General features: G+C 42.3%; 1 protein-coding gene across 3 annotated transcripts in view; it reads right to left on the reverse strand.

The window, feature by feature from the left end:
* Nucleotides 1-473: 473 nt before the first annotated feature.
* Nucleotides 474-14,371, reverse strand: part of Cd44 (CD44 molecule (Indian blood group)) — an 89,019-nt gene continuing 75,121 nt past the window's right edge. For 2 of the 3 annotated variants that reach the window (XM_021183489.2, XM_021183498.2), the window contains 3 exons: nucleotides 13,417-13,488; nucleotides 11,357-11,435; nucleotides 474-3,610 (listed from right to left, as the gene is read on the reverse strand). In XM_021183489.2, the coding sequence (XP_021039148.1) occupies nucleotides 3,406-3,610; nucleotides 11,357-11,435; nucleotides 13,417-13,488 (356 nt within the window). In that variant the 3' untranslated portion in view covers nucleotides 474-3,405. The remainder of the gene's footprint in view (nucleotides 3,611-11,356; nucleotides 11,436-13,416; nucleotides 13,489-14,371) is intronic. The other variant, XM_021183532.1, reaches the window with a different exon arrangement.

Here is a 14,371-nt window from a genome sequence, read left to right on the forward strand (position 1 = left end):
ACACACCTGGAGTCCCAGCACTTGGTGGTGATACACACCTGGCGTCCCAGCACTTGGTAGTGATGATACACACCTGGAGTCCCAGCACTTGGGAGGTAGAAGCAGGGTGATGAGGGTCTAGGGCTGGGGCAGTGACTCAGTGGTTAAAATGCAACTGTTCTGTGTGGAGAACAGGTTCCCAGAACCCATGTAAAATGTTGGGTGAGCATGGTGATTCACCTGAAACCTCAGAGCAAGCTGGCTAGCAAGAGCAGCCATATTGGAAGAGCCTTGAGTTTGATTTAAAGACCCTGTCTCAAAGAACAAGGTGAAAAAAGCCATCAAGGATGACTTCTGATAGCAACTTCAGGCTTCAACATGCACGTCTACTCCTATATGTTTTTTATATGCATGCAAACATGCACTCACACATATGTACCGCACACACGCGCGCGCGCACACACACACAAATGGCAAGGTCATTTTCAGCTACACACTGAATTTATTACCAGTCTGAGCTCTATGAGATCCTGTTTCAAAAATCAAACAAACAAAACAAAAACAAAAACACCAAAGAAAAATGGGGGGGGGCTAGAAAAGAAGAAAACAAAACAAAACAAAGGATACCAGCTGCTTCTGACTTCTTCCATATTATTCAGACATCCAGACAATCACCTTCTGCCCCTCTCCACTTCCCAGACCCTTCACACCAGAGACCCTAGGTTCCATTTTTACGACCGTTTAATATTTTCCAATACACACTTTCAATTGGGTAATGTACACAACAGGTTTTCCTCATTATTATTAGTCAATCAATAAATATACAAAAACTGGAAAAAGAAAGGATGGTCTCTGAAAAATCAAAGGAACAATAGAAAAACTTATTGTACATACCTACGCAATTGGCTATATTTGAAAAGTCAACACATAGGACTTACTCAAAGACACAGTACATCATAGTGGGCAATCCCTGTTCTTATGAACATTTTACTTTTCCAAAGAAGATGGCTGTTTCTTCTACTTTGCTGTGACAGTCTTGCTAAAAAGACAGTTCTTGGTATTATGGATGTCAATATAAAGATTTTAAAAGGCTTTTCTGGAACATCCATTTTAACTAGCTAGAACATACAAAATATGGACATGAAGGTATTTTTCACCTCATTTGATTTTTACCCAAGGCAAAGAGAAGGAAAGCCTTCAGGATATATGAGAAATTTATAGTTGATGGCAAAAGAACACTTTAAGGGCTCCTAATACTTTACAAAATCATGGAGTAACTCAAAGTCAAATTGTGCTACCAGAATCACCACCACTATGGCAAACAATGTCCTACCACAACCCAACTAGTGGACTTTTTTTAGAATGGGTAGAGAATTATCTTTAGCTCTGAGTCTTGCATGACACTTCTTGTGCCCTCAAAAGGCATCAAGGGGTCATGGAGAGCTTGACAGAGCCCTTTTATGACCAATCCCAGAGTGGCTTGCTGCATACAGGTTAAAGAGCCCCGGGGAAACTGTTGTGGGTGTGGTAGGCCAGGACAGCTCTAAGGACAGGGGACATTCTAATACCAGTGGAGAATAGCCAAGAATCATCTAGTGTCTATTTGAACAAGAAAACCAGGTGTCTAAATATGGAACTGACTAATAGTATTCACAGAGAAAGAGAAAGTCCATGAAAGTCATGGCTCTGGGGGAGAGCTGGGCAGGGAAGGAGGGAGGCTGAGAATATGAAGTAAGGAGAGCTGAGGCTCACAATGAGTGCCAGAAAGTCCGTGTATCTCCTTTAAAGAACACCTTCACATCCACTTTTGATATAAACTCAAACCTGACTCAGGTGAAAAACTTTTCTCCTTTTTTTTGTTTGTTTTTATTTGGAAAAAAAAACCCTACTAAACATATAAATTTAGTCAACAGGAAAAGTGGGACCCTTAGAAAGGAAGTTCCATTTTAGAGAAAGCCTTATTTTATAGTTAATATATTCTACAAAATACCTAGGAAGATCCAGGAGCAATGGGACATCCTGGCAGATGAATGAACACTTGCCCAGTATGTGAAAACTATGAGGGTAACAGCATTCTCCTTTTGCTAAACCATAAACCTGCTTATCTGGTGATAAGATTAGAGTGGTGGGCAGTCCTGTGGCTTTTTGAGGGGTTCCCCAGGGAACTGATTCTAAGTACCAACTCGCTTGTGAAAGCACCAACAAACACAGCCATGGCTAGAGTGAGATGGGGGTTGTACATCACACCGCCTCGTGGCAAGCTACTGCTCGATATTTACACTTTCATTTCTGTTGGCTTCTCCTTTTATGAGAAGGTGCCACAAGTCCCCACCACAATGTTTTGTGAAATCACTAATAAGATCATTCTCTACGACACAGGACCACAAACGTTGTAAGATATAAAAACTTAATGTGTTCTTTAAGAAATAGAAAAGGGTAGTCACCAAAGCACAAAAGGGACTGAAGCTTGCCTACTCTCACTTCAGAGTCTTGAACAGGAGAGAAACCCCTTTGAGAGCCTAGAATGAAAACAGTGCTCCTGTCCCTGATCTTTAATAAGATTGAGCTGGGTGAACCCAGCAGGCACAGATGCTCTAACGTGCGTTTAGGAGGACCATACTAAGGCCACACTAATGTGCTACAAAGACACAGACTTTGCTTGTTTAGAAACTGAAGGATCACAGCACAACGGGTCAAGATGGAAGATGGACAGGTATTTATTATTAATCAATTTATACCCTGTTATGCTTCTGACAAACTAACCTAAAAACAAAACAAAACAAAACAAAATAAAATAAAAAAAGTCATACTGAACAAAGGACCTCCAGGGTTTGATATTTCAAAAACAAAGATAAATAGCTTACTAAAGATAAATAGCGTCACCCTTTGGGGATCTCTCAGAAGCATCTGAAAATTTTCCAGCAGAAGGGAGTCTATAAAGAGAGTGTGTAACCAGTACACCTGATCTCCCACTCCACTGGAAAGCAATGCCTAAGGATTGGACTGCTGGAGAGGCAATATGGACCCATTCAAATTTCCTCTCAGAGACCAATCTAAGTTCTGGGGAAAATCCTTAACTGGTGGATGTTCCCTGGGACTTTGGGTAGGGATAAGGTTCAATAGGGACCAAGAATGTGCATTTGGTAGAAGCCTATGGTAGCATACCCTGGTAATGCAAGGCCCCTAGGAAGGAACTGGAAGAGTCAAATTCTTAATGGAGTATTCTTTGGGACCTCATTTCAGAAAGCAATGCTATTTTCATAAATTGGAACAGACTCTAGAAAAAATGAAATAAAATAAAAAAGGAATAGAAAATTTTATGTTAAAAATAATCCCCAATAAAAATAATCAGTAGCACATCTGTTAAGGGTCCCAGCTCCCAGTAATGACAAGTAACGGTGTCTGTTCAAGTTAATGGCGTAGGCACTACACCCCAATCTTCATGTCCACACTCTGCAGATTCCGGGTCTCGTCAGCTGTCATACACTGGTCCGGGGTCTCTGATGGTTCCTTGTTCACCAAATGCACCATTTCCTGAGACTTGCTGGCCTCCCCGTTGAGCTCACTGGGTTTCCTGTCTTCCACTGTTCCATTGCCACCGTTGATCACCAGCTTTTTCTTCTGCCCACACCTGGTAAGTTTTAAAAACATCATCTGAGAAAGGGTGCAGAAGTCAATCAACCAACCAACAATCGTCATCATGACCAGTACTGCTGGGGATAGCATCATGATCATCACCACAGTTTAGTGTGGTCTTCCTATGTGGCCAGAACCAAGCATGGTGCTTTCTCTACTTCATCTTCCTGACTCCAGAACTTCTTAAAGTGAGATTCTCTAGTCTAGCATCAAAAGGGAACTCTCAGGTGTGAAAATTATCTATCTAATCTATTGAAGAAGAAATCAGGAAGATCAAGAGCTGGGCTCCAGAATCTGAAGTTTAACAGTCTATATTTGCAGCTACTCTGGGGGCTGAGACAGGAAAATCACAAGTTCAAGGCCTTCCTGGACTACAACAATTAAGTTCAAGACCAGCCTGGATAACGCAATGAAACCCAGTCTCAAAGAAGGCAAAGAAGACTGAGGATAGAGCTCAGTGGTAGAGTACTTGCCTAGTATGGATAATGCTCTAGGTCAGTGGTTCCCAATCTTCTTAATGCTGCAACCCTTTAATAACAGCCTACCATGTCAAGGTGACTCAACTATTAAATTATTTTCATTGCTACTTCATAACTGTAATTTTGTTACTGTTATGAATTGTAATGTGAATATCATATATGTCGGATACTGACATGTGACCACTGTGAGTCATTCAACCCCCCTCCCAAAGGAGTCGAGACTCACATATAGAGAACCGCTGCTCTAAAGTCAGTCTCTGGTTTCTTAAATAGAAAACAACCGAACAATAAACCACCATACTGCAGAGGCGTCTGCTCCAGCCTTTGAGAGTCAGGAGTGTAGAACCCAACGCTATTATTACACCCTAGACCCTTTAGAGTTGAAGAAACTCCCAGGGGCATGAAAATCCAACAGACTTTCTAAGTCAACACACAATGAAAGAGGAAGGATTCAGACACTGATTCATCTGACTCTGGAGCCCCGGCTCTCCTTCCCTGTGCAGTGCAAATGTTTGTTTCTGGAGCATTATAGCTCTGCAGCCTCAGATAAACCATGAGGACTGTGATCGTAAATCATTTTGATCTGTGTACTCAAGAAAGTTCCGCTACTTCCTCTTTCAGTCAACACTGTGTTGCTTTGTCAGTATTGTTGCAGCTTGTGTGGGGAATAAGAGAGCATCAGTGCTCCAGAAGGGTGAGGCCATATTGACTCTCCTCACGGTCGGTTAACTTCCACAAAGTCCTTCAATAGGACATTTGATACCAACAGAAGATAAACCATTCATGCCACTTTAAGGTTTCTTAGCAATGTGATTCAAGATTTTAAGGCAGGAGAAGGGCTTCTATGGTAAAGTATGACTCTGACCTTGTCCTTGTGATTCTGATGACACTGCCTGCCCCACCCCCCCAGCCTGATTCAAAGCTTCCTCTTTGCTGTAACCTGATTGTTGCTGTGCCTGTAGCAGTTGGGTTAGGCTAATGGAAGCCAAGTCTTACAGCTTCACAGCTATGATGAGGGGAAAATGGACGAACATTTATTAAATGCATGGTTAGCTCTAGGCAAAGCACAAGAAGTTGCTATCACCCTCATTAAAGCGACAATCACTTCCATTTTACAGCAGTGAGAAATGAGGGCCAGGGCACTTTTAAGGCTTGTTTGAGGTGACAAAAGTAAGAATGACTGAGACCATACTCAGACCTCAAGTTTCAAGATTAGGTGGCTGTGCTCTGCCTGGTTCTGTCCATGCTGGAGGTTTGGAAACAGTATGAAGCTGGAACGGTTCTCTTTGCTGCTGGATATTTTGAACTCTAGAGACAAAAATGTCTATTATGTGTGATCATAGGCTCTTCCCTGTAAGACTGCCAAGACCATAAACTTTAATCTCTTGTTTGGGGAATATATATATATATATATATATATATATATATATATATATATACTGCCTCAACCGGAAGTAGATCCTGTATCATTTAGCATAGGTGTGGGTGGGGAAGGGTAGAAGGGAAGATACTTCAACCGTGGATGAGGGCTGGGAACACCACCGATAAGGTCCATACAGACAGCAGGATGCGTAGCAAAGAGCTTTCGAATGCTTAATGCAGCTGTGTACCCTGAAGCAACGCACTTGACTTCTCTGAGCCTCAGCTTATGTGCTTGTGAAATCAGACTGTTAGGACTGTCAGCCTCACAGGATGGTGGGAAATCAATAGTCTACTGCTGCTATTTATTGCTTTTATGAATATTGTAGGTTGAACAAACTAAGGCCTTGGATAATCAGAAGAGAACCTAGGATATAGCAAGCATTCAAGTGCAGGCTGTAGTTGTTAATAGAATGGAAGTCATGTGACATGAACTCGAATGGTTTCTTTGGCTGCTGTCACTGTAACTGTCCTCACAGGAATGATGGCACCCTATAGAGAACTTTGTTCCCCTCCTTTGGGCTATCAGACCATTGTAATAAGGGTCACCAAGAAATTAGAATTTCCTAATATCATACTTGGGAAAAGCAAAGTTGAATCTTGGTGCAAGCCAGAGGGGACCTTGTCTTTGGGAAAGAGATTTCACATCTTTCCCACAGCTTTAACAACTGCTGTGCCAGACAGCCTGGAGCCCACACAATACTGGGTCAATGATAGGTGGGGTCTTGCCATCACTGAAATTGCTTAGCTGCCCAAACATCTTATCCTCTATTTATACTTCATGTCTGGACTCTGGAGCTGGATTTGGGGAAAGGATTGTCAAGGTATATCTTTATTTGTTCCTCTTCCCAATGGTCACATTGTCTACCTTTTCTTTCTCTGCTTTGAATCGACTTACCTGTTTAACTGGCCTACTGAGAATGAGTGGCAAAGCCTGCTTGTTAAAGCTGCCAGAGATCAGGCTAACAACCCCAGCACTCCACCTGCCTTCCTCTACGCATTGGCAAGATAACTCAAAAGCTGGAGGCGAACACTGCCTGTATTATTCCAAACTCTCAGGTGACATAGTCTGTGTTCTTAGAGGAAACATGCCTCGCCTAATGCCTAACTAAGTCCCATTTGCTTATCAACCAGATTGTTGAGAGGTAGGATGAAAAACAGCAAAGTGCTTGTAAGTATAAAAATACGTGAATTCATGCAGGCAGGACCAGATTGACGCTATTCCTCTAAGTCCGTTGTTCTCAACCTTCCTAAGACTATAATACCCTTTAATACAGTTCCCCCATGTTGTAGTGACCTCCAATCATAAAGTTATTTCTGTTACTACTTCATTTCTTCATAATGTAATTTTGCTACTATTATGAATCGCCATACAAATATCTAATATGCAGGATAGTCTTAGGCAACCCCTGTGAAAGGGTCATTCGACCTCTGAAGAGGTCACAACCCAGATTGAGAACCAAGAAGGAACTGATTTGGAAGTGTGTCACAGCAGACAGGTAGACATGTCCACTGTGTTGACCCACTGACCTCTAGATTTCTGTCCCTATTATCAGTCTATGTTCTTTCAGGAAGGTTACTTAAGATTATTCTAAGAAACTGGAATATCAAGTGCTCTGGGCATTAATAAGCACTTTTAAGACTATTTTTAAGACTATTCTGATATTTTTCCTTTTTCTTAGTAATGGTTTTCAGCACAGAAGATGAATGCTGAAGAGGTGTTTGTAAACCAGAGGTTGAATCCAAGAGTGGTGTCTGATGCCACACTACATCTGGTATCTTTACAGCTGCGTCTTAGCGACCCAATGTCCTTACAAAAATTCATCTCATCTTTGTCTTTTCTTCCCTTGAACTGCAAGCACTACAGAACATACAACAAACACAGGAAGGGAAATGAGCCAGCCCTGGACTTATCCTAGAAGGGGTGGGCAGACAAGGTGGGCACTGGATTCAGATAACATACTTTTAGAGCATCCTGGAGTTGATCTCTACTTAGACAAATAACTTGGCAATTGATTTTATGGCTTTTCTATCCCCAAGCCCCTTCAGATGTTTATGCATTCATTTTTGCAGATACTAAAGATGTGCTATCCAATATAGTAGCCACCAGCCACATGTTTGTTTCTTTGTTTGTTTGTTTGACCTATTTACTTTGAGACAGGGTCTTGCTATACACCTGGTTTCACACCCATGATTCTCCAGATTTAGCTTGCTAGGATTACAGGTGTGTGCTGCCATGCCCAGTCTTACATGCAGTTAAGTTAAAACAAAGAACAATTTAAAATCCACTTCTTAGAATTTGCTTTAACAAACGCATCCTTGTGATTAACACTCTAGCTACCTCCAAGCACCCAAAAGAACGCTTTGCTATGCTGCTCTTTTCTCTATTGATGTGCAGCCTGGACGTCTCCAAACCTGTGCTATTACATGCCCACCCTTCAGCTCATATTATTTCTAAATAAAAACTTTTCCTGAGGGGGAAACATCTTACTTCTGTGATAGAATGAGTCTAAAGTCACTATGATGGTAGCTTAGAGAGTAAACATGGACCATGATTATCCCTCATGGATAGCACTGTTCTAGGATGCAGACCCAGTTCAGGCAAGCACCAATCAGACGAAGCCTGACTACTACACAACAGAAGGAAAATCTTACCAAATCATGGAGATTTATGACTAGGCAAAGGTTCCCTAAAAATACCATCATTCTCATGAAAGGGAAGGCTGACGGGGTGTGCTCTACACAGCCAGCATAGAATCTTTTGAGACCAGACCTGAGTTTCAGAAGCTTTCTTTGGTAAGGCCCTGGAGAGTTTTCTCCTTTCCAGACACATCAGATAAATTCTTCAAGGGGAAGGCGCCCAAGGACTGCTACTGTTGTGCCTCATCCAATATCTACCAACACAACTGGCTCCTGATGCAACTTGCTCTTCTGGGGAGCACACAAAGCTCTAATTCAGGCTCCTGGTTTCATGAAGGCAGCAGGGAAAGCTGGTGTGATCATGCCAAGGGTGAGAAAAGTTGAGGAAACCATGGAGCACCCCCACCATCAGTGTCTTTCCAAAAAATGATTGCTTATTTTTATTTTATATGCATGGGTGCTTTGCCTGCATGCATGCATGTATACCATATGTTTTCCAGGTGCCTTCAGAGCCCAGAGGCGGGTGGCAGATCCATGGATCTAGGGTTGCAGGTGGTTATGAGCCACCATGTGGGTGCTAGGAACTGGACATGTGTCCTCCTCTAGCTAAGCCATCTCTCGGATGCCCATCCCATCAGGACCATTCAAATGCTGTGACTCCTGGAGAACTTTGCAATACAAATGCTGGGAGTTAGTGTCTCTGCCTAATGCCACCTCTGGTTCAATGAGCACAAAGGGTGTCCTCAATGATAGCTCTGTGTGTGTGTGTGTGTGTGTGTGTGTGTGTGTGTGTGTATGTGTGTGTGTGTCTGTGTGTGTGTGTGTATGTGTGTGTGTGTATACTTGTTCATGCATTTAGGTTTATTGGCTCCTGGGCATATGTAAGCATGGAGGCCACAGGTCAATGTTGGGTGTCTTTCTGAGTCACTCTCCACCTACTTTATTGAGACAGGTTTTTCCTCACTGAACCTGGTGCTCAGCAATTTCACTAGACTGGCTAGCAGGCTCCAGGGAAAGACTCTTGTTTCTGACTCCCCAGTGCTGGAATTATGAGGTCACACCATCATGACCAGCCTTTTACATGGGTCCTGGGGGCATGAATCAGGCCCTCCTTTGTGCACAGCAATACGTTACTAACAGAACCATCTTCCAGGCAGTCAGCCAGTCTTAGAACTCCATACATCTAAACCTCAAAACTGTTTTAGAGAAGAACACGCTCTCTATTTTCTCTCCTTCCTCATTAAAGCTAACAACCGGAGATGCCCGCAAAAGATGCTTGTTGAATAAATGAATCCCCTTTGGGCCAAACTTTCTTTGATGAAAATGGAGTTCCATATCTTTCATAAACGGAGTACTCAAAGCAGAAAGACTCCTGCCTTCTAGCGGAATTAGAGATGGGCTATTAGCCTTAGGAATGCAGCACACATTAAGAGGCCCATGGGCTATTAGTTTTAGGAACACAACACACATTAAGGGGCCCATGCAGTCCTTAACCACTTTTCAGCAGTGTGGCAAATCTGTTTTCAATTATCAAATCAGGACACAATAATTTATGAAGTCCACGAAGCTGCTTTCCCGGTGAGAGGCTGGCTCAGCCAGCTTCTGCCTGCCCCTGTTTGTGGGTTGCTAGGGTGATGGCTGGCCTGGGGACAAGGGGAGAGGAGGCCATGAGGTCCTTTCTCTGCTGCTGAGGAGACAGGGAGCCATGAGGGCTAAGATGCTACAACATGCAGATTCCAACTGCTCTCCAGGACAGCTGAGATGCTGAAGGAGGGGCCTCCATGCCAACAGCATCTGGGACATCCCCATGGTGACATCTGCAAAGCTTATGGACTGTACATGTGACACACTCTAGGGCCTGAAATCAAAGGCTGATTCCAAACAAAAGGAAGTTCATATTTAATTGAGCAAAAATAATCCAAGAGAAAACAGGGACGCCAAGGGGAAGAATAAAAGCTCTTCGAAGTGCTTCTGCAGCTCCCAGATTTGTTTTCATGTAATCGTGGGAGCCCATAGGAGGTCTCTCCTATTTTCCCCAGCCTTTGCTCCATGGGTGGTCAGCACTCATGACTAATAGTTTTCTTATTCCCTCAAAGGTATAGGTAGCAGCACCATGATTTGAGTGAGCACTGTCACGAATTCTAAGAACTGTAGAACAGTGTTATTTGGTTTCTGCAGATGATGAGAAACCCTCCAGAGACTGTGCAGGCCACTGGAAATAGTTTCTTATTCTTTCTGAACAGTAAGAACAAAGTGTTTATTTCTCTCCTGACTTCTCAGAATCTGAATCATTTGGGGACTGTGAGGTGATTTAGAGGCGCAGCAAAGGCAGCCCAGTTAAGCAGGAAGACTCCAACCTTCCAAGGGGCAATCCCAAGGGATATTTACTAAAAGCTTCATGTCTGCAGCAGACATTTAGGAAAAAACAATGAATCTTTAAAACGTCTGGGTAGGAATTTAGACTTTTATTTTTTAGTGCCCTGGCTTAAAGTTCCCATCTCCTGGTGCTAGAGTTACTATTCCTCCTGCATTTCACCTTGGGGTAGCACTCTACTGAGAGGCTGCTTATAAATTAATTAAATATGCATATTATATAAATGACTTTCAGAATACAGAGCCTTTGTTACTGTGGGAGAGAGGGGTTTCAAGGATGTGAAGATGACCATCTGCCCATGCCAATTTTGGGCAAAGATTCCAGAAGGTTCCATATGCTTCCAATGGTCAAAGGAAGATGACCAATTCTTGACTTGTCATACAACATTTTCAGCATTGGAAAAACTCAGTTAATATTTGTTTAATGAGCCAGTGGTTGGGTATGTACTTTAAGTGTCTTTCCAGCGAACTATTTCATAACCTCTATCTGATAGTCAGCATATGGTTTAACCATGAAAATTTTAGAAACAGTAAAACTCAAGCACTGTTTAGAGGAGGGGTTCCAAGTCATAGATGTCTTATTTTTCTAAAGAATTGGGCAGAGAAGAGCTCCTTAAACTATGTTATGAGCAGGGTTCCCTGGGATCTTGGTAAAGGGTAGGCTCTAGTGCAGGAAATCTGCTGTCAGGCAAGAAGCCCTACATGTCTAACAAGCTCCAGGGTACCAAGGCTGAGAGTCACAAGGACTATAGTCTGAGCAACACGGATATAAAACCCAAGTTCCACAATGCCCTTTGAAGTGGAAAGCTGCCAGGGCCACTCTCTCTTACCTTCTCCTACTATTGACCGCAATGCAGACGGCAAGAATCAGAGCCAGTGCCAGGAGAGATGCCAAGATGATGAGCCATTCTGTGGTGAGGAAAAGGACATACGTGAGCTTCACAAGCATGCTTTATGAAATAAAAAATATGCAATTTCAAAATTGATCCACTCCAAATAAAACCCCCAGTCAGCTCTGCAGAGAGGTCTGACTAACAGCTCAGCTAAAACATCCTAAGACAGATTCTGCTGTGGATGTTCATCCAACAGACTTCTCTTATTAACCTTTCATCAATAGTTCTTCCAGAATAAAAGTGTTTCAAAAAAAAGATATCAAGCAACCTGTTGAAGTTTGTACATGGTTTTTGTGAACTTCTAAGTAGATTAAAGGAAATTTATATTTCTCTTGACAGAAACAGCCCATGCCTGTGTAAGAGCATCTGCCTTGCATTTCGCTCAAAAACAAGATGGAGTTCATAAGCTAGTGGGCAAAGAATGTTCCTACGATAAAGGAAGAAAAAAAAAAAAAAAGGAGACATCTTCTACTTCTTTCAATCATTCGGCTCCACTGATGACAGACTCTAAATTACTCAAGCTTTTTGATTTAGCAGTTATACTTCTAAAATGCTATAGAATCTCAAAATTATCTTTAAAGATGTTATGCTGTTTATACCAATAAAAGTTGAAACCAACTTAATGTCCAATGGTGATGGATTAAATAAATAGATCAGGAGTTATACATTTTGTTATGTGCTACATAATTCAAGAGAAAGGTGCTTAATGACGTGGAAAGTGGAACTGACAGGCAGAAAATATTAGTCAAATAGCACATGTGGCAGTTTTGAAATAAATTAATTTAAAAAATATTAGGAAGAACATTAATTAAGACTATAGCTTTAACACTTGTGGGTATTGAGATACAATAAGCAATTGATATTTCCATCTATTTTCTAAGCTATAGTTTCTAAAATTTACTAGATAACTATGTACTACTTGTGGATTGATGTAATATTATGCATTTGTTTTAAACTTGGGCTTCAAAAGGATTGACAAGTTGAATCGATGCAGTTGCAGATGTGTGCGGTAAATGAAGGCTTGAGAAAGAAGAAAGACAGGGATTTGTCAGCCACAGTTCTCCGTGGGAGTCTTGATTTCCTCTTACTTCAGACTGTGCAGCCACTTTGGTTTACTTTAAGGAAGCAAGGACACTTTCAGGAAGATGTCACTTCTGTTCTTCCTTCCTCTACGCTGCCTGGCCTTCAGCACTGAGGAGTCCATATTCCTTCTAACTAGATTGGGATGAATCCTCGTGCTTGAATTCAGCCTTCTCTCCCCTGCCCACTCCTCCCTGAATGTCCACTCTATCCTTGTATCCAGGTGGCCAATGAGTTGAGATAAAGGACCAAGGTCCACAAGGGAAGCTGTTTTGGAGGCCTCTAAAGAAAGGGTTAAAAGAGTAATTTACAGCATTAAGGGAAACTTCCTTTGTGGAATCTCCCCCTTTGCACATGCTCATTTTCAACCCCCAAGGTAAAAGAAGAAACTGCATCAAATGCTAAATCCTGTAGCATGGGACAGCCAGATGTCAAAGCTCCCTCCCTGTGTGTATGAGACCTTATAAAAAGTTTCTTCTGGCTGTGTTAGCTGACTGTCCCTCAAGGAAAAGTCGTTTGAGGACCAGAGGAATGGTTTTCACTCCAGCCAACACAGATGATTTGGTGTCTTCTCCCTGCCTGCCAATGCAAGAGAATGACACTCTTCATCTCAGTCCCAGAAATATAGGGGAAACTGGGTTGATCTAGGAAGAACTTGGGTGATCCATCATCATTCATGAGGGAAGAGTGCCTTAGTAACTGATGCATCAGTTCTTTGAGGTAGGCCTCAATGTGAGCTCATCCATCTAATGGATACCTAGAGGGGGAAACAGAGGACTACAAGGAGGCTGTAGCATTTTTATTTATACTTAATCTTACAGAGGGAAGCCAGATGTGCATTTGATGAAGTCTCATCTAGGATATTCAGAGAATCTTGCTGTAATTATCTGATGTTTGCTTCATGATGGAAAACTCACCTGGAATCTGAGGTCTCCTCATAGGACCAGAAGTTGTGGTCACTCCACTGTCCTGGTTCCCACTTGAGTGTCCTAAGGGGAGAAGCAACAAGCTCTTTCAGCCCATGTTTGGAATATATACTCAGGAGTTCCTTCCACAGCATGGTGCCGGGCTACCCTCCAGCTGCTGCCTTACTAGAAACTATAAGTAGATTCAAGATGCGGAGGGTTATAAAGTATTGGGCAAAAGATATAATCTCCCCTCACCTCCCAAGAAAGTTCAGTGTGACTAAGCTAAAGCTTACAAATGTTATTTCTGTGGCAAGGAACAGTGATGGGCAGTGTTTGAACTGGAGCTCCAGAGCTAGTCAACCCTGGGCTTAGGGCCTAACTCTGCCTCTTATTAGCAACATGTGCCTGGCCAAGTCCTTATCTTTAACTCTCTATTTTCTCACTTTGAAAGTGAGGATCATAACAGAAACCACTTCATTGTTAACTCACAGAAGCCTAAAGAACTATATGATGGTAGTAGTTGAATGCATTTATTAGTTCTACAAAAGGTGGTCCCATCGGCCAAGATGGACCCCCATGTTAGGGAGTTGGCTAGGAATTCAAAAATCTCAAGCAACACTGGAAACCTCCAGAAACAATGTCTTCATTTTATTAATATCCCTAGTATATGTATGTGCTTTGGAAAGTCCAAAGTAAGTCTAAAACAATCACATACAAATTGTGCTGGTCAGTTTTTATCAACTTGATACATGCAAGCCCAAGTCATCTGTGGAGAAGTAATTTCAAATGAGGAAATGCCTCCATCTGATAAGTAAATCTGTGGGGGGACTTTCTTGATTATTGATATGGGAGAGCCCAGCTCACCAGGGTAGTGCCACCCCAGACAAGTGGTCCTGGGTAGTATAAGAATTCGAGTTGAGCAGTCCATGGAGAGCAAGCTATAAGTAACATTCCTACATGGCTT

Source organism: Mus caroli, chromosome 2 (assembly GCF_900094665.2).
Source record: "Mus caroli chromosome 2, CAROLI_EIJ_v1.1, whole genome shotgun sequence".
NCBI lineage: Eukaryota > Metazoa > Chordata > Mammalia > Rodentia > Muridae > Mus > Mus caroli.